General features: G+C 51.4%; 2 protein-coding genes and 1 long non-coding RNA gene across 4 annotated transcripts; 2 read left to right on the forward strand and 1 right to left on the reverse strand.

Moving 5' to 3' along the window:
* The first annotated feature begins 1,230 nt into the window (after positions 1 to 1,230).
* Positions 1,231 to 8,367, forward strand: PDZK1IP1 (PDZK1 interacting protein 1). The gene is made up of 4 exons (XM_066324938.1): positions 1,231 to 1,421; positions 5,202 to 5,310; positions 7,164 to 7,262; positions 7,800 to 8,367. Exons 1-4 carry the CDS (start codon positions 1,355 to 1,357, stop codon positions 7,870 to 7,872), a joined length of 348 nt encoding a protein of 115 aa, XP_066181035.1. The 5' UTR covers positions 1,231 to 1,354; the 3' UTR covers positions 7,873 to 8,367.
* Positions 5,030 to 22,172, reverse strand: LOC136364835 (cytochrome P450 4A4-like). Its single transcript, XM_066324932.1, has 15 exons — positions 20,661 to 22,172; positions 19,638 to 19,779; positions 18,886 to 18,930; positions 18,674 to 18,801; positions 18,124 to 18,248; positions 17,878 to 18,029; positions 17,566 to 17,672; positions 17,205 to 17,395; positions 16,775 to 16,908; positions 16,283 to 16,347; positions 15,512 to 15,594; positions 10,276 to 15,140; positions 10,006 to 10,129; positions 9,484 to 9,604; positions 5,030 to 5,292 (listed from the first exon to the last, which is right to left on the reverse strand). Exons 1-12 carry the CDS (start codon positions 20,844 to 20,846, stop codon positions 14,972 to 14,974), a joined length of 1,527 nt encoding a protein of 508 aa, XP_066181029.1. The 5' UTR covers positions 20,847 to 22,172; the 3' UTR covers positions 5,030 to 5,292; positions 9,484 to 9,604; positions 10,006 to 10,129; positions 10,276 to 14,971.
* Positions 12,034 to 20,786, forward strand: LOC136364841 (uncharacterized). 2 transcript variants are annotated; one of them, XR_010744213.1, is made up of 5 exons: positions 12,075 to 12,165; positions 12,463 to 12,613; positions 18,425 to 18,523; positions 18,638 to 18,743; positions 20,746 to 20,786. It is a non-coding gene; the product is annotated as an uncharacterized lncRNA (long non-coding RNA). The 2 variants fall into 2 exon arrangements; XR_010744214.1 differs by lacking the exon at positions 12,463 to 12,613 and having other exon boundaries at positions 12,034 to 12,165; positions 20,746 to 20,784.
* Positions 22,173 to 23,279: the final 1,107 nt, after the last annotated feature.

Below are 23,279 nucleotides of genomic sequence, written 5' to 3' on the forward strand. Positions count from 1 at the left end.
TTCAGGATAAACGATATTATTGTAAATACAGGGGAAAGAGTAGAGATGAAGGAGGGACGTCCTCCTTCAGTGGATGTGCACTCCTGAGGGTGCTGCACATTCCTGAGCACGGGTCCCATGGGGATAAAGTGTTATTTGCGTCTCAGGACAGAGCACGCAGACAGGGTCCCTGGAGGGGAAATCACCAGACCCAGAGGCTGGGGCTCAGATGCTGCTGAGGGGTTACAGAGATGCTGTGAGACATCACAAGAAGAGTGACAGTGAAAACCTCCTGGCTCACAATTTTGTCATTTCCTTCACGGGCAACCGAAGTTTCCCAGCTGTGAAGCCAAATAGCTTTTCTTCTTCCTGTGGGGTGGGTTTGCCAGTCATCCAAACCTGACACGGGCTGGAAAACTGCTGAATACGGAACCTGCAACACTCTCTGTCCTGCAGCATCAGTGCAGCTTTTGTGAAGGGTAAGCCTTGCAGCCTGCTGCAGCTCTTTGGCTGTTTCTACCTCTTCTGGCGCTGAAGAAATTTCAGGAACAGCCCTAATGACTCAGTAAAATGAAGGCCGGGTTTGCTCTGTTTAGTAGTGTCACCATTAAAGAAGGTGTGGGAGGTGAGAGGCAATTCCCAGCACAGAGTCTGGTCGATTAATTGGATGTTTTGAAGTCACAAATTTGTGTTTTGCTGGGCTATTAGTGACACTTGTTGTAAAGAAAAAAGCGAGGAAGTGAGTGGGGTGCCCCACAGGGCGGGAAGGAATGTCAGAGCTGGGGCATTGCTGGACTCCCCGGTGGGGAGGTGACCTGGGGGACACCACAGTGGGGCATTGCTGGATTCCCTCTGTGGGGAGGGGACCTGGGGACACCACACTGGGGCATTGCTGGATTCCCTCTGTGGGGAGGGGACCTGGGGACACCACACTGGGGCATTGCTGGATTCCCTCTGTGGGGAGGGGACCTGGGGACACCACACTGGGGCATTGCTGGACTCTCCTGTGGGAAGGTGACCTGGGGGACACCACGCTCCCCAAGCACCACAGCTTCACCGAGGAAGAGTTTTAGCCGCTTTAGGTCTCGTTTTTTCCACCTGGGCCGACGCGAATATTTTGTGCCCGAGTTGCCTTCCACGCCCTGCCTAAGGGGACTGTCAGGTTCAAGTCACCGTGGCCCGAATTCCCCGCGGGAGAAGGCGAAGAGGCACCTCCTTCCCGCAGCGGGATTTGAATAAGCAGGTGAGAGAGAGAGAGAGCGAGAGAGCATCGGCCTCCCTCGTTAGGGCGTTTGATAATTGACCAGGCGCTCATTCCTGCGGGAGGGCTCCGTGCCCCAGAGCAGCGCCCGGCTGTCCCGGCCCCGCTGCCACCATGCCCGCCCGCTGCCTGCTGCTCCTGCCGCTGCTCCTGCAGCTGCCGGCCGCCCTGTGCCAGCAAGGTGAGTGCGGGCACTGCCCCAGCGCGGGACACGGGGACACGGGGACACGGGGACACGGGGACACGGGGACACGGGGAAAGGCGGCAGGGTGCGCCCAGCGCCGGGCGAGGGGGACGAGGGACAACTATGGGAGAGCCTCGGGAAAATACATCCCAGCTCCTGCCTGAGCTTTAGCCCTGCCTTCACTTCAGGATGGCTGGGCGCTCGGTGGGGTTGAGGGGTTTTGCTGGAGCCGGGACATTGAGACTTTCTGCCTGTTTTGCTGAAGGCTGGAACTGCCACCTGAGGTTTATCTGAGCTGCTTGCACAGGGATGAACTGCTGTGGTTTACCTCTGGCAGGACTGTGCACCGAGATGAGTAATCTGTTTTCTTAAAGCCTTTTTTTTTTTTTTTTTTTTTTTTTTTTTCTTTCTTTTTTCTCACTCTTATCCTTGAGCAAGTGTTGTTCTGGGTTGCTCCCTGAGCTTTCAGATCCTCCTGTTAATCTGTAATTTTGATCATTGCTGTGAGGAGAGGGAGCAAATATTTTCCTCAGCAAATTGACCTCCTCTTCTCTTCCCAAAGACTTGACAGAGAAACTTCCTATGCTAGGGTATTATTTTTAGGAAATTCACTGAAGGGCTTCTCTAGTGCTAGAAATAATGAGGAGTAATCAAAACTCATCTGGTGCTGCCGAAGTCCCGGAACATTCCCTCCCCCTTTCTCCTGCTGATGCCCCAGCCCTGACCGCTCTTCCTGTGTTTGTTTACCAGCTTGCTGAGGATCTAAGAGTCTGGGGTGTCCATTGTCAGCAGGGTTGAAAGTTTTGCTCTTGCTTGGAAAGAAAAAAAAAAAAAAAAAAAAAAAGCAACCAGAAATCCTTTAATGAGGGTTCAGAGCCTGGCACAACTTCCTTAGAGAGTGGAAAAGATAGGCCAGCCAAAGCTTTCCGAACGCTCAGGGAAAAGGTGTAAAAAGGTGTTAAAAAGCAGGCCTGTGTCATCAAAGTAGCTGTTGAGTATGGAGATGGAATTGCACCTAGTGCACAGGGTTGTTTTGGCACCAGATGTGTGGAGACACATCTGCCAGGGCTGCAGATTCCACATTGCTTAGTTTGGCTTCGGAGATCTTGTTTGTGAGGGAAGAGCCCTTCATTACCATGGGGCAACACCGAGAGGAGGTGGCAGAGCCTGAGGGACAGGCTGACCCAGGCGGGGCATCCCCAGTGAAGCACTTTTCCAGGAACTCGGTCCTGTTTCCTGGGGTGAGGCTCATCCTCTCAGCCAGCCCTCCTGGCAGGGCAGTGAGCTGTGCTTGGTGGGGCTGCAGCCAGGCAGTGCCCCCGAGGGCTGGGACCCAAGCAGCCACTCCCTGGATAGATCCTATCAAGCTCTTGCTTCTGGCTGATCTCTATTCCTCCTCTCTTATGCCCGTGCAAGTTTCCCAGTGGGTATTTCAGCCCAATGGAGAGCCATTTGCCGTTCCCTCACCACCCTTATCTCCCCTTGCAGCCAGGCCCTACATGGTCTCTCAAAGCCAGAACCTCTTGATTTTGGTTTGGTGTTTTCCCTTTTGGCTTTGGATGCTCTGGAATCTGGTGGGAACAGCCACAGGAGTGAGATTTCACTTCCAAAAACACCCAGTACCTCCTGAGCATGGTTGCTCCAAGGAGGTTTGTTACCGCTTCTCTTCCCCCTCCTTTGCAGGAAGATCACGAGATGGAGATTTGGCAGTTTAAGTCTTTGCTGACTTCATTCCCTGGTTGAACTCCCTTAACCTCAGCAGAAACCTCATGAAGGGCTGGACCTGACCACCCCCCCACTCCAGGCTTGGGCTGGAAACCCTGAGTCTGGCAGGAAGAAAAAACCATAACTAATACATAAATGTGGCCAACAGCCAAGGGCAGAGTGAGGGAAGGATGCAAAGAGAGCCAAAATCCATCCAGGAGGCAATAGGTGTGTTTGGGGCTGTGCTCACAGGGGTGGTGGGCAGGAGCATCCTTGACCACCAGTTGGGCAGGAGGGGACCGACCCCTGCTCTTCCCCACTGTCACCACCCCTGGCTGCCACCAGCAGCAGCCTGCTGATACAATGGTATTTAAACACGCTGATACAAGAGGGAATTTCCATCTGAATTCCTCCTGCTTGAGTTTCTGCCCTGGGACCTTGCAGAAACACGACAAATGTCTCTGTGGGGAGAGGGGGCTGAGATGCTGCTCAGGGCTGTTCTCACAGGCCCTTGCCCAGGAGTGCCACTGCTTTCCAGACTGGCACTGCTGGTGGGTCAGCTAGCCAGGCTGATTTCACTTCCAAGAGGAAAAATGAGCTCTGTTTTGGGCTCTTTGAGGTTTTGTTGTTGTTTTATTTATTATTTTTTAAATAAAAATCTCTTGCAGACTCCAGGAGCTGGGGGTCTTGCCCAAGGACAGCCCCTTTCCCCGAAATCAAAGGGAGGGCAGGAGAGCTGTTAGCAGCAGAGTCAATGTGAAGCTGGATGTGGGTTAGGAGCTTACACGTGTGGAGCATGCAGCCTACTCTTACTACTGCTAGTAAAGATTATTTTCTGTTCATAGCAGAGGTTTGTCTCCTGTCAGACAGAGGAAGTGTTCACTGTAAAGTTCTGAGGGAGACCAGGGTATCCTCTGCTCATCCTGGGGCAGCTCAGCCTCGCAGGTGTCCCTGGCTGGGTCTGGGTGTCCTGAGGCTGGTGCTGGGGCTGGCAGGTGCCACCCTCCGCCTGCCCATGCAGAGGGACCACGTTATGTGCTGGGGTCAGTGCTGTGATCAGTGGATGAGGAAAAGCCAGGTCTGAGTAAACAGCAATTAAATCTCAAGGGGATGTGGCTGTATGGACAAGGTGTCCTTTAGTGCTGATGCGACAGCACTTAAGAAGGGGTTTGACTACATCTGTGTGCTCCATTGCCCAAAATCCAGTGGGAGGCAAGGAGCAGCCATCTCAGCAAGGGCTGGGACAAGATTTCCTCCTCTCACTGTCGGCCCTTGCATCCTGCCCACATCCAGGAATGTGTTTCACAGCCTTCCCACCCATGGCTGGATTCCTGCTTAGGTCTGGATAGAGAAAAACAAACTTGTCAGTCTGTTCCATGCCTGGGAGAAATGGGGCTATCCCAGTCAGCTCCCAGTGCCCACCCCAGTGCTGCCTTGGGCCCTCTGCCAGCCCCACCTGTTCTTTGTGCTGAGGTTATTCCTCTGATTGCATCAGCATCCAATTTCTGTCATAAATTGTTTGCTGCTCTGGAAACTTGCTGAATGGAAGATTGCATTTTACCAAGATCTGCAATGACAACTTTTTGCTGCGAGAATTACACCCAAATTTTACACTCTTCCTGTAACAGAGTCCTCATTTTACCAGTCAGTATTTGGAAAATATCCCTGGAATAATGTGTGTGGCATCTGGGCACAGAGAACAAGCAGTTTGCTGAAACCCCTCTGCCTTCCTTCCTTCGGCAGACATTCTCCATTCCTCCATGTCCCCCATGCCTTTCTCCCCCATCACAGAGTCACCAGCCCCTCAAAGTGCAGGTTTATGCATTTGTGTGTGTGTGTCAGTGTGTATGGGGCCCCAAATCTGCAAGGCACCACACTCCGTATACAAACACCAGTGAAAATGCTGTAAATTGTACTTTATTTCATTGCTGTCACCCAGGTAAGCCTCCCTGAATTGACAGCAGTGTGTTCTGCTCAGGTTTACAGGATCAAGCTCTCATCTGGACCTTGCTGAAGCTGGGTGGGAGAAGCTGGGGATGAATTTCTAACAGGTGTCCTCTTCTTTCCCTGCAGCCCGAGGCAGCCTGCAGCCGTGGTCACAGGGTGTCATCGCAGTGGTTGTATTTCTAGTCCTGGTGGCCATCGTTTTCGTGGTCAACAGGTTCTGGTGTAAGGATAAAGTGTAAGTGTGGGAGGCTGCTCTGGGTTGGGCTTAGCTGCCTTGGCACATGCCACTTCCAGCAGCCTCTGTGCATGTGCCAGGGCTGGGAACACTGTGCTTGCTGTGCTGGGAGATGGGCCGGGAGAGCAAAGACTCCCTGTCCTCGTTTCCCTGTCCTTTCGTCCCTGTCCTGGTCTCTGATCCCTGTTACTGATTGCCAGGTGTGAGCTTGCACCAGTCAAATGCTGCCATGAGAAAGAGCTGTGCTGGGCATGGCAAAGCCACAGCATCATGGCTGGATTACCTGGTGTCCAGGGGCTGTCCCAGCCTGGTTTTCTATGGCTTTGGGGGGTGCAGTTCCTGTGTGCCTTATATCTGTGGGATAATAAGCCTGAACCAGCTTTTTTTGCAAAGTAGACAGAGCCAAGTCAGAGAGGAGCTGGGACAAAAAGGAGGTAGCCAAGCAGTGGCAGTACTTTTCACCTGGAGCCCCTGTCACAGGCAAACGTGGTGTCTTTATTCCTCTGAAAAAGTCTCTGTGGGATGGGTTACCTCCTGCCTGATGCTGGCCAAGCGGAGTCACAGGCTGCTGCTCCTGTTCAGCTGAGCAAGGCCAGCTGGCTGAGTTACAGTAACCTGATCTTGAACCTGAGCCCAAAGGCAACAGGGGATGAAGACCAAAAACATCCCACGTCTGTTTCCTGGTTCCTCTGCACTGGTGAGGTTGCTTTAGGGTGGATTCCTCTTGTACCTGTACATTCCTGGTGTTTACCCTGATGCTCAGCAGGTCAGCTTTAGCCCCAGAGGCATTTTAAGCAGGTCTGTTTGGGATGCATTCTGGGCCAGTGCATAACACAACGTGTGTGTATGTATATATTGATATGGTCTGATTTGCCACTGTAGTCTTTGTTTCCCAAAGAAGAGCCTTTGTCCTCAAACTGAAGGAACCCCCAGCCCACGGAGTGGCAGGCAGGGATGGTGTTTCCCACTGCTGCCCATGCCTGACTGCCTTTTCCCAGCCTGGAGGCAGAGGATGCTGAGGAGAGCTTGAGGAGGGATGGTGCCTTGTTTTAATTAATCTGGCCTTTCTTCAGAAGAGCAGGAGCGAGGCTCGGCAGCCTGGAGCCCTGCCAGCTCTGCGCTGTCACTGTGACAGCAGCTATCAGCCCCAGCCACTGCCTGTTTATACCGGGTTATTCCTTGGAGAAGCCTCGGGAGCTGCCCTTGGGCAGGTGCTGGAGGAGGCAGGGATGTGCAGGCAGGGTGGACCCGCACCCATCCTCTGCAGCTAAATCCCCCTGGCGCTGCTCAGGCTACAGGCTCGCTCTGGAGCTGAGCTTTTGGAGCCTGGCTGAGGTTGAACACCCCATCCCTGCCCAGTGGTTCCTCCTGCAAGCCACCCAGACTTGCTTTTGGGAGAGAGCAGCTCGGCTTTGCTCACATGGACGTGCACAAGAACAGCCCTCCTGTGACAGGGCTGAGCCTCCAGCAGAGCCTTGACTGCTCTCTCCGTGTCCATCGGGATCCACAGGGGACTGTTCTGCAACAGATTACATAGGAGTAGACTGGAAAAACCAGTTAGCAGGAGAAAACAATCCCACGTATTGACAATGAGTCCTGCTGACTGCCAGCACGATGCTGGGCGTCGCAGCTGCAGAGACAGGGGCTGGACCTTGGCACAGCCTCTGCAAACCTGCAGTGAGGGTGTTTCTCCTCGCCCTTGTCCTGCTGGGAGGGAGGCTGAGCACGGTGTCCAAGGACAGAATCACATCCAGGCCCCTTATTGTCTCCATAGTGTCATTACCAGTTAGAGACTGCTCCCCAGCATAGCTCCTTTGTTACCCTGTCCCAGCCCCTCTCTTCTCTCCCTCCAGGGAAAATGCTGAGAACGTGGTGAGTGTGGAGGACAAGCCAGATGCTGTCATATCCAATGGCCACGAAGGGAGATATGTATCAGCTGCAGCTGACTTCAGGTGAAGGACGTGCTCAGACTTCTTCTCCATGGCTCCCAAGCTCTGTTCTGTTCCCCTGGGGACAGCTTAGACATGCAGAGCTGTGGTCTTGCCCACTCAGGGTCTTACACATCCCATGCACCTATTTTTGGGGCTTTAAAGCTTTCCAGGGGCTAAGCACAAGGCAGAGAGGGAGTATCCCCTTCTCCCTCATCTCTCACTGTCTCTGCAGCCCCACAATCCATCCACCACCTCCCAACCTGCCACACCACATTTTTCTTATGCTACATCAGAGCTTTCCAAGAGAGGAAACCACCAAAAGTGACCACGGGTCACCACGTAGATGGTGGCAGCCAAAACAGCCCTCACTAAAAATTAGAGCAATTCCCACCCTACACTTGGCTCTGGTCCCTTCAGGATCACCCCTGCTGTGGTCCCCATCTGACCCCTCTCTCAGTGCACAGCTGGCAGCAGCGAGGTGAGGGTGCCGGGGGTGGCTTTGGGGATGCTGCTCTTGCTGGGACAGAGCTCAGCAATGCACTTCTCCCACCGATGCAGGTCCAAAGAGAACCAGCACGCCTACGAGAACACCGTGGAGCCTGAGGAGAAGGTGATCACCACGGCCATGTAGCAGCACCCACCCGCCACCCTCCTCTTCCTCTCCGTTTGCTTCCCGCTATTGCCATGGGTGTTGTCACAGAGACCCTCTGCACTGGCACCCCCTGGCAGTGACGGGGCCCTGGCCTCTCCACGGCACCACTGCCTCCTGGTCCTTTCCTTTTCCACCCACAGGACATGCTCCTGTCCCTCTGGGGCTGGTGGTCCCCAGGAGAGGTCTGGGGGTGCCACCTCTCCTGCCTAGTGGTCACCCCACCTGGTTGGCGAGGTTCATGTCCCAAGTCCCGGGAGGGTGTTGACTTGTTCAAGACACAGAGGGGATCCCGCTGGATGCCTGGGACATCCCCACGCTCCCAGCTGCCCTCCAGGGAGCTTCTGATGGAAAACCTGCTCTTTTCTCCCCAGTTCACCCTCCTTTTTATGACCTACACCATGCATTTTAATGTCAGAACAAACCTCCCCCTCTGTACATATATTCCCGGTGAGCAATAAAGAGAATTGTTGCCTATGACAGCAAAGAGGGTCATTCTGCTAATCAGACAAAGGACTTTCTGGCATCTCAGCCTTCAGGCAGCTGGGAGAATGAAGGACATCAGGGAATGCTCAGCATTTGGACTGCCCCAGAGCCTCAAAGACATGTATAGGGAGTGAGAGCATCATTCCACTCCGATTGCCAGGTGGGGTTACTGAGCCACAGAAACAATCCAGCACTTCCCAGTGCTGCTTAATGGGTGAAAGGCAGCATTCCCTGAATCCCACTGACTCCAACGTGCAGCCCTACAGCCAGCTGGGAGCCATTTCCAGAGCTGGAGGCTGTGAATGGCAGTCATTAATCAATGCTGCCAGGAAGTGGCTGGGGGCTGCTCTGGGCAGTGCTGGCTGTCCTAGGGCAGCTGGCCATAGTGCAACCTGCTCCTGCCAGGCTGCTCATTAACCAGGGCCTGTCTTCTGCCGTGGTGGGGACAGTGCCAGGGCCACCATGGGAACAGCGAAGATTTCTAAGCTGTGGCATTTGTAGACTGAAATGAGAGACCTCTGATGCTTTGGCCATTCCCGGAACATAAGTTACTCCAGTGGCATGAAGGGTCTTCCTCCTGACCAGTGAGGAAAGGATTAAGGGACTCTGCAATCAAGGGCAGCGCAGCTGGAACAGCACTGGGGTGGGAGATTTATAAGAGGGGCATTTTTGGCAGCTGCAGGTTTTGGGAGGAGCAAGGTGTTCCTGGGGGTCTGCTGTGCACTTCCCACAGCTGAAGCTGCTGATGTCCCGAACAAGTGGAGACACAAAAATTCAGCCAAGTGTCCTCCAGTAACAGACCCACCTCAAAAGGCATTTTCCCTAGAGGCTGAGGTAGGTGAGTATTTCAAAAATGCCCTCAAAGGCTTGGCGTTGAGAAATCACAGCTCCCGTTGAGAAATTGCATGGGAGTAGAAGAAAACAGGCAGGAGGGTTAGAGGGGTCAAGCCCTCAGATGCAAAGGCAGGATGGCTGCATCTCCGGCATCACATCAGAGCTGTTTCCATCTACCACCCTCCCCTGGGTACCTGGAGGCTGAACCAGCCCCAGGCTGTGTCCTGGACCACCCCACTCGTTCCCTTGATGGATGCTGCTCTCCTGACTTACCTCTCACAGGTGCCAAACGTCACGTAGGTTTGGAAAAACCCAGGTTCCTCAAGGTTCAGTGGTACTGCTGCACTCAGCAGGGTTTAAGGATTAGTCATTACCTGCCGTGTCAGCACTTGGGCTGGGGGTGTGGCAACAGGAAGGGAACCCATTAATTTTTCACCTCTCGGTTGCAAAAGAAGTAAACGATGTCATCCTTACAATGAGTAAAAACAGGAGTTTATTCCCTGCCCTGTGTACACAGTGGACGTGTGACAGCTGCCTGAGCTGTTCACCCCACAACGCCTGGATGTGGGGTTGGAGCGGACGTGTACTGAGGGCTCGGTGGGTCTCCGTGCCCCTTTCCCCACAGGTCCCTGCCATGGCTGTAAGTCTGAGCAAGGACAAGGCTTTATTTACTGCTGGGCTTGCCCAAGAGCTTCCGTGCTTGGTCTTAGCACAGCCAGTGCCCCTTTGGAGTTCACTTCCCTGGGGGAAAACACCTCACGCAGGAGCCAGTGCCGTGTCCTAGCAGGATCTCACCTCTGCACTCTCCAGGGTGCTGCCCTGCCTCAGTTTCCCTCGTCTGTGAAGCTCCAGTCGAGGCTGACTGGAGCTGCCTTCCCACCAGCTGTGCAGTCGCTTGCAGACGCTTCTCGGTGTGATCCTAAAAAGAACAAAAGGGAGCGAGCATAAATGAAATTTATTGTTGGAAAATCTTAATTAGATTTTAAGCCCCAAAGGGAGAAAAGTGAGGTATTATCTGACACAGCTAATGAGTGTTAAGGGTCCATTGTTATATTTCTTGTTTACCTTTCTGTAGTGGCTGATACAGCCCAGATCCTCGCCTGTACTGCCATAATTAGGATATCTCATCTCTTGCTGATAGGGTCGGGATGCTCTTTAAAGCACAATGCTGTCTCATCCCTCCCTGGCAGGATGAGCGTGATTGGGAAGACAACTTCTGGCGTGCCAGTGCTCCTGCCTTCCACACCTCCCCCATGAGCTGGGGAATGTCCTCCAGAGCCAGGGCCGTAGCCGAGAGCCCCAGGTGAGGGACACCTCCCACAGCCTCAGTGACCTCTCTGAAGGGGCCTAAGCCAACCTGCCTGAGGGCCAAATCCTCCCCAACACCTCTCTCCATGCAGCACCGGAGCATGAAGGGGTCCTCCACAAACCTCCCCATGCCCAGCAGTGGAGGGTAAGGACACCACGAGTGCTCCATCCTGCCCCCCATTCTGTAATGCCATTATCTCTGAAGCCTTGGCCTTCAGAAGATGTCCATGGTCGTGTTCTGCTGCAGACAGGATAATCTCCTTTGGGGCAAAAGATATCCAGGGTGGGGTTTTTGCATCTCCACTTTGTTACAAGGTGGATCACCACTTTTCCTTGCGACAGAGGAGAGTGCAATCCATCTCTTGGAACCCCAGACAATGGGACATCTTGTTGAAAGCCACTTTTACTCTGATGAGCTCCCCCAGTCTCTCCTGAGCTCTTTAGCTCTGAAGGTTTGAGATGTCTCTGTTCCAGCTGTAACTGGAGCGTTTTGGGCAGGTGGACACCTACGATACAAATTATCCCAGGGTGATTTAATTACAGACTGGCTGTATTCAGGTAAACTGCTGCTGGAAGCAGCGCCAGCTCTATTCCTGCACCTGGGCAATGTAGCCTGGGGTTTATATCCTGGCATTGGGCACCTGGATACCCAAGAGGTGTCATTTGGATCTCCAGAGGGAAAAAAAGGGGGCCTGTCCCACCCTGGTGGTCCTTTGGGTGGGGAAGAAGCCCAGCCACCCAGGTGGAAGCCAGGAGCAGAGCATGGAGGAGTGGCTGTGTGTGGGCAAGGGGGCTGCAAAGTTTTTGGTCTCGATTCAAGCCACTGAAAGCCAGAAGTAAAATACCATCCATTGTTGGTTTATACACCCGTAGTAGCCAAACAAACATCCCCGGAGCCCGTCCTTATCACTTTATTACACCTGCTAGAGTGAATAGATTAAAGAGGATGGGGGAGGGGGGAGAAAGCTGAAGAATCCAGCAGAAAAACTGGGGTTTGGGATTGTTAATTATTCTCTGGGGTCTCTAATCTTTAACTGGCAAACAGCATCACTAACTGTCTTAAAGCCCCTCCTGGAACATCCTGATAATAAGCCATCTGCATGAAGGCACCCCGTTATCTGCCCTCCTCCAGCCGCCTGTGACATGGCTGGAGTGGGAGATAATGAATGTGTGGTGTGTAATAACGACACGTCATTCATGATTATCGGCCTGATACCCAACCTTTTAGCGCCATTGTTTGTGCTTCAAAAAGACAAAAAAAAAAAAAAAAAAAAAAAAAAAGAGACGGGAAAGAAGAAAAAGGGGAATTTTTTGGTGCTATGGATTGTCCCGGGGTCCCCGAAGTGTCTCCCTGCCAAAGGGGCTGGCTCTCGCAGCATCTCCCAGAGGGTTTGTCGGTACTCGGGAAGGGCTCGGCCGTGGATTGGCGGCTGCTGTAGCCATGGTGATGGAGCTGCGGCAGCGCAGAAATGTCACTGCCTGGCAGGGAGATACCCGGGGCAAAGGCGAGGCGATTAGATCTGTGTCCCTGGCTGCTGCCCGGCTCCTCGCACAGCTCCTCTGCTGCTCTCCCGACCGTTTGGTGGTGCCTTGGCAGAGGAGGTTATCTCCTACAAGCTGCTGTCCAGAAGCTGCCACCGTTTGAAGGTGGGGGGGATGTTTGTGCTGCTCAGTTTGACCTGGCTAAGCTGAAAACTGGAAGAATTTCCTCCCACTTGCTGCTGCTTTGGGGCTTCATGGTGCGTTGGTGCTGTGAGGCCTTCCCTCAAAAGCTTTGGCCCTTCAAACTGCAAACCTGGTTTAAGCATGATTCTTAACAGGAAGAGATTTTAAAGTGTTTGGCTCTGCTTACCTCAATTACTGTCATACTGCCATAAATACTGGAATAACAATCCACTTTTTGCATCAAAAATGGCAGCAGTTTTTCCTCTCTTTCCCAAGCAGATTACCAAGAGCAGTTTCCCTGGAGAAAGTCTCCCCTGGAAGTGGCTGGGGTTTGGCCATTCATAACAATCCAGCAATCAGAAGGACTCTTGGAAACCAAATGGGCAGCTTTGGCCATGGCAGTGAATAGGGTGATGGTCCCAAAACACAGGTCAGTGTACAGGCCATGGGGTAGGCAGCAGCTGGGGGTCCTAACCCCCATTCCCAAACCAGAAGATGCTGTAGTGACACCTTTAAGTGCCACAGGGTTTCTTTTGGAACCCACCACCAAGGAGACTGGGATGGGTTTTTGTGGCAAGAGCACCTGAAGCCTGAAGCTCATGTCTTGGAACTCCTGCTGGAGAACAGATGTGCAGAACTTCAAGGTAGTTTCCCTCTTCCCAGATGGGTGCCTGAAATGTCTGACAAATAGGATTTCTCAGTAACAAAAAGGTGTTTTTAAACCACTGCCCTCTGAAGGCCTCACTGTTCTGGAGCTGGGGAGGACAGCAGGAGTCTGACCTTTCAGACCTGACTCCACCAGCAGTGCCAGGGTGGTGGCACTGGCATCTGCACAACCTGCATTCAGACTCCTTCTGAGGGTGAGAAGAGGAGGTTTGGGAGAAGAGGAACTTGGTCTTCAGCTGCCCTGCAACATAAGCACAGCCTGCACCTTGCTGGTTAATCTCAGCATCCCTGTGCCTTTTGGTACCCAGATAGCTGAAACAAAGCTCTGGCTCCAGCCTGAGGAGAATTTTGTTTCTCAAGCTGAGGATGCAGCAGGCAGCAGAGATGGGGAGCAGGAGGGCTGCAGGAGTTCAATCAGATGGGGAGATGCTCAGGTTTAACTCTCTTGATCTGGCCATCAGCAGAGCTGCCCAGGCAGACAGACAGACAGATATGTCGGTGCCTGCAGTGATTCTGGTGATGCCTGTGCTGTGGATGAAAGCCGCACAGCCTTGTCTGTCCCTGTGGCATGACACATATGCAGGGTTTTGTGCCTTAGTTTCCCTTGCTGCCCACTGAGTGTCCAGGCCCTGGCAGTGACAAACTTCCCCTGGGCTTTGGGTAACACCACAGACACACTGGGGACTCTGAGAGACCAGTGGCTGCTCTGCTGAGCGTGGGGGACAGGGATGTCCCCAGGGATAGGACACATCATCTGCCTTGCTGTGCCCAGCCGTGCTGCCTGCCAAGGCCAGGGGTTTTTATCAGGGACCAGGCAGGACTTTTTCTGGGTCTCCCACTGCCACCTACTGATCCAATTCACACCCCGGACCTGCAGCTCATCCAGATGAGCTGGATCCACCTGCACTGGTGCTGGGGAAAGGCTCCTTGTACCCCCACAACACGCCCAATGCCAGGGTCAATGCTCACCTGCACCCCTTCGGCAGGCCACTCTTGAACTGAGCAGGCAGTTCTCAGCCTCTGCAGGACATGGTTTGAGGCAGAGTCATGCCTCCTCTTGTTTTATTTTCCAAGCTGACTTTATTCTTACTACCAGCACTTTTGTATGTGCAGGGTGTATTTCTGTTCTGCTTTGTTTGACCACAGATCATTTCAGTTGTTTCCTTACCACTGAAGCTCCTGGAGTCAAAGGTGAGGTGACAGGTGGTGGGGGATATGTGGAAACAGGCTCAACAGGGTGCGTGGAAACAGTGCTTGTGGCTTGAGGAAACACTGACAGTGCTGCACCCTTGGGTGCAGCCTTGCCTCTGGCCAGCTGGTACTCCTCTTGTACCCTGCTGGGCCCCAAATGCAAAGGAAGCCAAAGTCATGCTTGGAGATCATCACCACAAGGCTTTATTTTCGTTTCAGAGAGGAGAACAATGCCAATCACAGTGTGCCAAGTGCTTCCTTAGGTTAGCTGGTGGCATTTTCTGTGCTGGCTCCTGAGCACCCTCAGCTGAAGGAAGTTCAGAGCTGGGGCAGAAAGGAACCACAGGCATTCATGTCCATAATGGTGGGCACAGTGCCAGCCCCAGAGCAGGAATCCTTGGGAGGGAGGTGCGTGGGGACGCAGTGAGGCTGCTGGGAGGAGCGCTCCTGGTCAGGCACACCCAGGCTGGAGGCAGGGCAGGGGCTGTGCTGGGGCAGCACCCAGGCTTTAGGCATCCCTGCAAACCATGCCAGGTATTGTTCACTGCCAAGCCCAAGAGGGGAACTGACAATGGGACAAATCCACAGGCAGTTGGCAGAAGTCCTGTCAAGGAGCTTATCAGGGTAGGTTGGAGATGAGGAGATGAGCAGGACATGGAGGAGGATGCCCATGGAGGTGAAGGATGGGCCACAGCCATGCTGTGGAACCCCTTTGGGAGTGCTGCTCCCCCTGCAAGGAGGAGAACTGGACCTGCTGGGTTTGGTGTTTGTGGGCTCAGCAAGGCCCTCTGGACAACAGTGGGACAGGGGTTAATATGGGAGAGGTCCAATGTGCCCTCTCTGGGTCTGTTTGCTGATCCCCTCTTAAACCTCTGGGTGGAGGGTGTCCCTTGGGAGAGCTCTTGCTCTCCTGCCATGGTACCATGTGGGATCAGAAAATCCTCTTCAAATGCAGGTGTATCCCGTTGCTGGACCTGAGGACGATCTGTGGTATCATTATGGGAAACCTGGATGGGTCCGGGTGGAGCTCGAAGCGCTGCAGGGTCAAGGCCAGAGCCACCTTCATCTCATTCATGGCAAACTGCTGCCCGATGCAGTTCCTGGGGACAGGGTGACAAGTGCTCCAGTCCCTGCCTTCATCCCCAGCCACCCCCGAGCTGGACTCAGCCCATGTGTGAGCTAAACAAGGGAGTGGTGTTCCCAACACAGGCAACATAGAATGTAAGCATCTCCACAAAACCTCAATAAAATGTATGAAATCCTACAGTGACCACAGAGCTGACAGAGCATGGAAATCCTGTTACAGGAGATGCTGTAATAGGAGATCCCATTATGGAAAACCTGCTCGAGTTGGCCCAGCCAACTTGGCTTGTGGAGACTGAGGGAGGATTAGCCTTAGCAGCTCACATCTGAGCCAGGTCTCACATGCAAGGCAGCCTGATAGGAAGGAGAGGGATCAAAGATCTCCCACCTGGATCCGGCAGAGAAAGGCAGGAAAGCATGGGAGTGCCTCTGTGCTGAGTTCTCTGGAGAAAACCTCTGAGGATCAAAAATCTGTGGGAGCAAAAAAGACCATTTGGTCAGTGTTTGGTCTGATCTGGGCAGCACCAGGTTTTATTTTTTGGTCCCCAGGTTAGGGCTGGATGTGGCCTCTGCTGCTCCTGGGGGAGCTGCAGATGACAGATGACAGTCATCTCTCTACAAAGCCCCTGAGTGGATCTTCCCCTTGGAGATACCCTTGTCACCCACTACAATGCCCAAGATGCCTGCAAGTGTTTTCTCATCCATGGCAGCAGGGATCAAGCCAGGATCCCTCCATTCCAGAGATGCCTAACCTTGCTCTCCAGACAGCCACTGGAGAGAGGCAGCTATGCACCCTTCTCCAAACTTCCCAGATGATTTTTGGAGCCTCTAAAATATCATCTTCAAATAAAACACTGTCTTGTGGGGCTTGGGACTTCTCATACTATTCTAAGTGTGTGCAGGACGGCTGAAAGCAGTCAGAGCATCTCTGTCACCATGCACAACGAGACACTATTGAACACCATTTCCCAGCCCTTCGTCATGTTCAAAGCCTTTGGGGTGTTTGGTAACTCGATTGAACTGTGCATTTAGATGTGGACTGCTGGAATGAAAAGGGAAAAAAAAAATATAGGAGGGAGGCACAGGCTGCCTTCTTCAAGGGGAATGGATGTCTGGACTCAGAGACCATCTTCCCTTTCTTGTTATCAAGGTGAAATACCTCGGGGTCCTCCCACACTTCCCGGTTCCTGTGAATACCAAATATGTTCAGTCCAACCAGACAGCCTGTGAAAGAAAAGTGAGAAAAAGCTCATGACACCTCAGAGTGAAAAAGCAGGAGAGGTGTTTTTGGGTTACTCTCCCTCCCTGGGCTCTGCAGGGCTGTTCCAGGAGGTCAGGCAGGGATCTCCTGAAAACCTTGCTCACCAAAAACAAAGACCTCAGAGCAAGGTCCCTTTTTTTTCTATCACTTTGTATCACTTTCACTTGGCCAGGAACAGCACTCCACAAGTCTCCCCTGAGCTCTGGAGCATGTTCTTGGGACTCTGTCTGGCCACCCTTTCCAGGCTCACGGTGGTAGCAAGCTGTGGTAGCTCCATACAGCTACAGGAGAGAGAAGGGAGTCTGGAAGACCCTACGGCCCCTCCATGCAGAGCAAGGAAGCCACGCTTGCCACAAACAGCAGCATGAAGGATGAACAAACTCCACAAACCTGCTGGCAGGCTGCGTCCGTCAGGAAATGTGACGGGTTTGGAGAGCTGTCGGGACACGGCAGGAACCGGTGGGAACAGGCGTAAGCTCTCTTTGATGCACATCGTGGTGTAGGTCATCTTCCCAAGATCCTCCCTGAAAGCAAACTTGCTGAGGATGCACTCAATCCCTTTCTCTATGTCACTGACAAAGATGTTAGTGGTCTGTCCCAGTACGGACCCCTGAGGGAAACCACTCATCACTGATCTGGACAATTGACCACTACTCACTGGATGTCACCTTCCAAACAATTCCTCAACCAGGGAACAGTCCACCCACCAAATCCTTATCTCTCCAATTTAGGGAGAAGAATGTTGGGAGGGACTATGTCAAAGGCCTTCAAGAGTAAATTAAAAGAGTTCAAGATAAAGGAATAAGAAGTCCTATCTTACCACTCAATGGTATCTCGGTCTCCCAGGATGCCCTGGATCTCCTCCCTGCACCGTTGCTGGTGCTCAGGGTGCAGTGACATGCAGAAGAAGAGCCAGGAGATCCCACTGGCTGTGGTATCGTGACCCTCAAACATGAAGGTGTCCACCTCGGCACGCAGATCCTCATCGGACAGTCCAACTCCATTTGCATCCTAAGAAAGAGGAGAGCATGTCATTCCTAAGCACACAGGTCTTTTAATTTTTATACACAAAGAAATTGTATGATTTGGTGTCTCTTGTGCTTCCCTTCTTGTACTGATGCACCCTGGGTGCCACACAGTTCTGTTCTTTGGCATTTGGTATGATCATTTCAAACATTCACCTTGCTACAAAGAAGGATGTCCAGAAAATCCAGATGTCTCTTCTTCTGGATCTTCTCAAGTTCCTTCTCATTGGAAAGCAACATCTTTCTTTCTTGTATTACCTTATCTGCAGTGAAGAGAGATCAGTTTGGTGAATCCTGCCCCTCCAGAGTACCCTCGTGTACTTGACCTCTCAGTCATCAGCTTGGACTCTGTTTAATGTGTAACCCTCTGGCCAGTCCGTGCTGCAACCACACTCTGAGCCACTCCAGGGGCAAGTAGGAGAGAGGTTCAGCTGAGAAACAGCACTGGGGAGAAAGGGGCAGGAATACCTGTATGGGTGTGGGCCAGCTGGCAGGCATCCTGAAACTCACGGCCTTTGCGGGTCAAGCCATAGAAAATATCCTTGAAGGAAAGATTCTGGATTCTATTGCTCAGCAGGTGGCTCAGGTCAAAAACAGCTCTAATATAATAGTGGGAGTTGCTGTAAGGAGGCCAAAGTCAAAGCTGGTGTTAGCAAAATGAGTGGCAAAACAGGAGCCTTTGCTTTCCCAGGGTTTGGAAATTCAGGCACTGACCTCTCAGTCTGACAGTTGGAATTAAAACTGAAGGCACATTTCATGATGCTGTCTAGTGTCATCAAGCTGACATCCTGAAAGAGCTCCACTGACTTCCTCTCTGTGATCCTCTTGTCCCATTTATCCTAGAGGGAGAGGCAGGGGTAAGGAGAGACAGACCACCATCTGTGGTCAGGTCATATTTTCCTGTCACCATTCTCAGATCCACACAGCTAATTGCTTTCTTTTCTGGAAGCAGAGGTCCTAACTCATGGATATTCCGTGAACCTAATCTCACTCTTCTGCACATTTCTTTTCCCAGGTATGAAAGGATAATCATCAAGGCGTGAAAGGATATCCTTGCAGTGGTTGATTTTGTTGGCAAACAAAGAGAATTAACAAGTGGAATGTCCAAAGGAAGGTGAGGGGAGCAATTTTAGAACTTCAGAACTACTCCAAAAATTCAGTGAAAGTAGAAACTCTTTGAGTGCCATTCTCTTTCTCTCAGTCATTTTTTATTTTCACTGTTTCACAGCTGAAAGGTAAAAATGGCAGGAGTGGGGATTCTTACCAGCATCACTTTGACTGAGTCTGACATCAGGGCCACGTAAGGTCTCAGCACATCGTAATGAAAGGCTGGGGTGAGCATCTTCCTGTGCTGGAACCATTTGCTTCCTTCCAAGACCAGCAGCCCCTTCCCTGAAGCACAAACAGAAAAGGCACAATCAGTTCCTGCAGGCTCTGACCACAGCTCTGACAGCCTCACTACTGCTTTTGACTTACCAATCCAGGGAAGTAGGAATTTGTAGGGCATACTAGCCTTGGGATCTGTAAAATGGAATAGATATCAAAAAAGTATGAATAACTAATGAATTCAACACAACAAAAGAGAAAATTCAGGATAAATTTGCATTGGATTTCACCCTCTAAATCACATGATAGAATTAATCTCATTTCAATACTTAAAATACTGTACCACCAGAGGTAGAGTTTAAAAGTGATCATCTACAATTATGACAGCAGTAGACTTCAAAAAACAGAGAAAGTTAGAATAAAAAAAAATGTGTGTGGAAAAGAAACAGCCATGGTAAATTCTAAAACTGAGAACAATGGATGTGAGTTACTGGGGATGGCCATGTCTGTACCACTCATGCTCCACAGAAGGAAGCAGAGGAGAAGACTTAAGATGCCTCCTGAGAGCCATTGCCATGACAACTCACACTTTTTACTGGGTTTACTGGGAAGCACAAATATTGTGGTGGTAGAAGCCATAGAAGACAATAAGACAGGTGACCCTTAAATTGGGAACTGACAGGAATCTGGAAGGAGCAGGCACCAGGTCTCTGTTTTGCACAGGAATACAAACTGCTCCATGAGACCTGGGGCAGCCTCAGGGTGTTTGTGAAGAGGCGCAAAAGAACAATTGCAATAGCTGTGAAGGAAGCTGGTGGAGGGAGCAACTCCAGGCAAGTTTCTCAGTATTTTCTTGGTAGGAAAGTTTCAAAGGTTTCTTAAAACCAGAGGTAGAGACTCACCTGTTCGGCCAAGTATGCATTTGGCATATTCAGGATGGTGGATGACTAGAGAAGGCAGGACTGATCCAAACCATCTGGGAAAGGCATAGGGATATTCTTCTCCCCATGACACTAACTGGTGTAATAATTTTTCAGAAGTTATCTGCAATGAGAGTTAATCAGGGATTAAAAAGGGCAGAAAAAGAGGGACATGCCAGGGAGAGCAGAGTTTAAACTTGCAGCCTCATGGAAAGCACATGCAAGACATTCTCTCTTGGGAAACGAAGGAAGAGTGGGAGGACTTGGCACACAGGGGCTTTTATGGTGCAGGTGGAGGAGAGGATCAGCATTGCAAAGGGCCTGTGCACAAGAGGTAAAGCTGCCTGAGCCACCAAATCCCTGCAGCACAAGACAGCTCCATGGAGAGACCCTTGCTGGGCTGGCGACAGCTGAGACACCTTAGGGTGGCCTGGGCTTGGAGCAGCTCTATGTTGAACTTGGGAGCTACAGCTGGCATGGGCAATGCCAGGAATCCTGGTGGACAGGCCAGGAGGACCAAGGCTGTCACATCCCTGTTCCCCAGTTTCAGCAGTGCAAGGTGGGCATGCAGTGTGAAAGCAAAACATCTTCACTATGGAATGATGAAAATGGCTGCATTAAAACTCTTCAGCAGCTATAGAGTAAAACACTCCTTTTGCTAGAAGATTTCACGTAGCAAAGAGACATTTTATGATTGGTCATATTCAAATAACTTCACAGAAGCCCCATAACTCTTTGTTTAAGGTCATGATTGAAAAGAGCATGACTCTTTTTTGCTAAATGATGCACACCACATATCCAGCACCCTTTCCTCCTGCCCTGCAGAAGTATGCAGAGATACTCTCATACATATGCAGGATATGGCACTCCCTGTGCAGGGATCCTCTCCTGCAGGAAGAGACAGGAGCAGGGGACACGCACACCCCATCCCATCCTTCTCATCCTGACTGATACTTTGCACAGCTGACACAAACCCACCCTGGCTGAGCCCAGCCCACTCCTTACCAGGTGGTTGTGGCCATAGAGCCAATGTTTTGGGGGCCCAGGAAATGGCTCCATAGCTTTGATGAATTTCTTCCTCTCCCAGTAGAACTGGAGCACCTTCAGCAGCACAAAGGCTACACCAAGCAGCACAGACAGCTGCAGGACGATAGCAGAAGGTCTGACTATGTTGTCCAGAAGAGATGCCATGCTGCCTTCTGCCTGTTTCTCTCACACCTCAGCCAGGTGGTGAGCTCAGTGTGGGTAAAAATCCTCTTCCTCCTCCTCTGCAGGAGCTGAGCCCTGAAGTAGAGCTGACAGCAATTTATAGCTGCTGGGATGTCACGGCAAACACTGCGTCAGCTCAGCCAACAGCCTGTCTCACCCTTTGACCTGCTTTCTGCAGGTTATCTCTGCAACCTGGAGAACAAACAGCCACTGAGTATTTCCTGCTTTCTCTGGAGTCCTAGCAGTGCTGCCACACACATCCACAGTCCTCCATGCCCAGGGGGGTGAAGGCAGAGGAGGTGAGATGTAGGCAGGCTGGGGCTCTAGCTGAGCTCTGTGCTGTGCTCAGGGAGTTCAAGTACAGAAGCTGTTCATCTGCCCACGGGAAGTGAGGAACACACAGCACACAATGAGTGAGCTGCAGGGACTCAGCCACCTCCATCTGTGACAGCAGTGCTCTGTGTGTCTGCAGCATCAGCCAGCTCTGCTGGGTCATTGCCTTGGAGAACATCCCTGGTAGACACTACACCGAGCAGCGTTACCTTTTCACACACTTGGCCACCTTCATGAAAATTAGTGTACCTTTTCATACTGAGCCAGCTGGATCTGTGTGAAAGTGCAGGGCAGAGTTAAAGGTTGGTCTTTAGGCTGTAATCAGGTCAGCATTTTTTAGGAAGGCTTTGGCTGTAGCCAGAGCATAAGGGACTTGGTTTGACATGATAAACTCTCATGTGAAGATCTGCAGAACATTTATAAATATCATGATGCTGTGTAGCTGGGTTCCTCACAAAGGCTGCACAAGGAAAAGAGGGAGGTCTGATGGCTGAGGCTTTGTTCAGTGCCAATGGAGCTGTTTGGAATGTCCTGTGGTACCTACATCATTACCAGATGACCAGTCCAGACTTGGCTGGCACCTTTCAGGAATCCCCTACAAAATAAACACTAAATACCCCAAACCCACAGGTGGAGAGGCCAGGCCAGTGGATGGAGTTTCTGGTGCAGCCACAGATGAAACTTTTATAACAACACTGAAATTCTCAGTGGTCACAAAGTCCCTGGAGAGTGGGTTTGACCATGAACAGGGTCTAATGTTTACCAAGCTAGCTTCGTTATAGTTATAAAATAACTAGTTACCACTGTTGAGCGTGAAGCCAAGGAACATGGGTTGTCTTGGAGGGCAAGTGAGATACCAAGTGCTGAGTGGATATGGAGGGAACATAGAGGACAGAGTGGCTAAACTCACTTTTATGGGGATTTGGAGCAAAGATCTGATTTTGGGTGATAGCAAAACTGGTTTCTTAACCCAGCCTTCAGCCTCTGCATTCTATATTTCGCTAGTGGAGGGGAGAGAAAAACCTTTCTCATGTATTTCAGAGGTTTCACTGCAACAGAAGCCATGATCGCTTGCAGCCTGGGGAAGAAAACTCAGGAGGTTTTGCAGGGAAAGAAACAATGAAAGTCCAAAAGGGAAAGTGAAGTTGCTGCAGAGCTGCAAGTGGAGGAAAGTGAAAAGAGACAGTATTGATCATTGTAAGGGCCTAGAATAAGGCCAGAACAATCTGTTAGCACCAGGAGAATTTACAGCCCTGGTGCTGGAGGACTCCAGAAAAAGATCTCAGCATGAAAGGGCAGGTACAAGGGTCTTCTGAGAGCCACAGCAGCCTGGGGAGGCTGGCAGGGGGAACAGAAGCTTGGCTTGACTTCTGGACATTTGAGACCACTGAAACTGCAGCTGGGTGTTAAAGGACACCTGGAAAGTTGTCAAACGTTTGCAGAGAGCCTCTGGAGGGTTGGCTCGATGCTGTGGATGTCCAGGTGATGGCAGTGGGGCCAAAACGGTTCAAACCATCAACATAAAACAACCCACTTAACACTGAAGGATTTCCATCCCATCCCACAACCATGGACACAGCAGGCTGTGGAATTTGCTTTCTGGGTTTTGGGAATTTCTCCACTCACTTTAGACACCCAAGCAGAAGAAAGTGAGGATCTTCCCCACTGATGTAACTCACACTGTTGGAATTCATTGGAGAAAAAGTGATTTACTGAGCAGGTGAAATTTTGGTGGCAAATGGGTACTTTGCCCCAGAACACAACCTTGTAGCAGCTGCTTTCCCTGGTTGTGCCTGTGTTTATTCAGATAGGAAGAGGAGTCCAGGCCCATCTGTCCCTGTGTGTTCCTGCAGCACTTAGTGATGACAGATGAAATGTAGCAGTAATGCCAAAAAAAAATAATAACATTTCAAGCTTCCAAACACATGATAGATGAGAAAATCATGGCAAGAACCCAGCAAGTGTTGCAGAGTAATGCAAGCTGCCTGGATCCCATCTGACCACACATGTCTGGAGGATGAATGTATATCTGGAAGCATTTAATACAGCTGTCTTACAAATATGTTGCAATGCTTATTTAAT

This window comes from Sylvia atricapilla, chromosome 9 (genome assembly GCF_009819655.1).
Source record: "Sylvia atricapilla isolate bSylAtr1 chromosome 9, bSylAtr1.pri, whole genome shotgun sequence".
In the NCBI taxonomy this organism is placed as follows: domain Eukaryota; kingdom Metazoa; phylum Chordata; class Aves; order Passeriformes; family Sylviidae; genus Sylvia; species Sylvia atricapilla.

Coding starts and splice junctions, on each gene's coding strand:
- PDZK1IP1 (XM_066324938.1), top strand. CDS start 1,355: ATGCCCGCCCGCTGCCTGCTGCTCCTGCCGCTGCTCCTGCAGCTGCCG. Junction 1,422..5,201: donor GGCCGCCCTGTGCCAGCAAG/GTGAGTGCGGGC, acceptor CTTTCCCTGCAG/CCCGAGGCAGCCTGCAGCCG. Junction 7,263..7,799: donor TCAGCTGCAGCTGACTTCAG/GTGAAGGACGTG, acceptor CCACCGATGCAG/GTCCAAAGAGAACCAGCACG.
- LOC136364835 (XM_066324932.1), bottom strand. CDS start 20,846: ATGGCATCTCTTCTGGACAACATAGTCAGACCTTCTGCTATCGTCCTG. Junction 19,780..20,660: donor TCTATGGCCACAACCACCTG/GTAAGGAGTGGG, acceptor CTCTCATTGCAG/ATAACTTCTGAAAAATTATT. Junction 17,396..17,565: donor ACATCCTTCTTTGTAGCAAG/GTGAATGTTTGA, acceptor CCTCTTTCTTAG/GATGCAAATGGAGTTGGACT.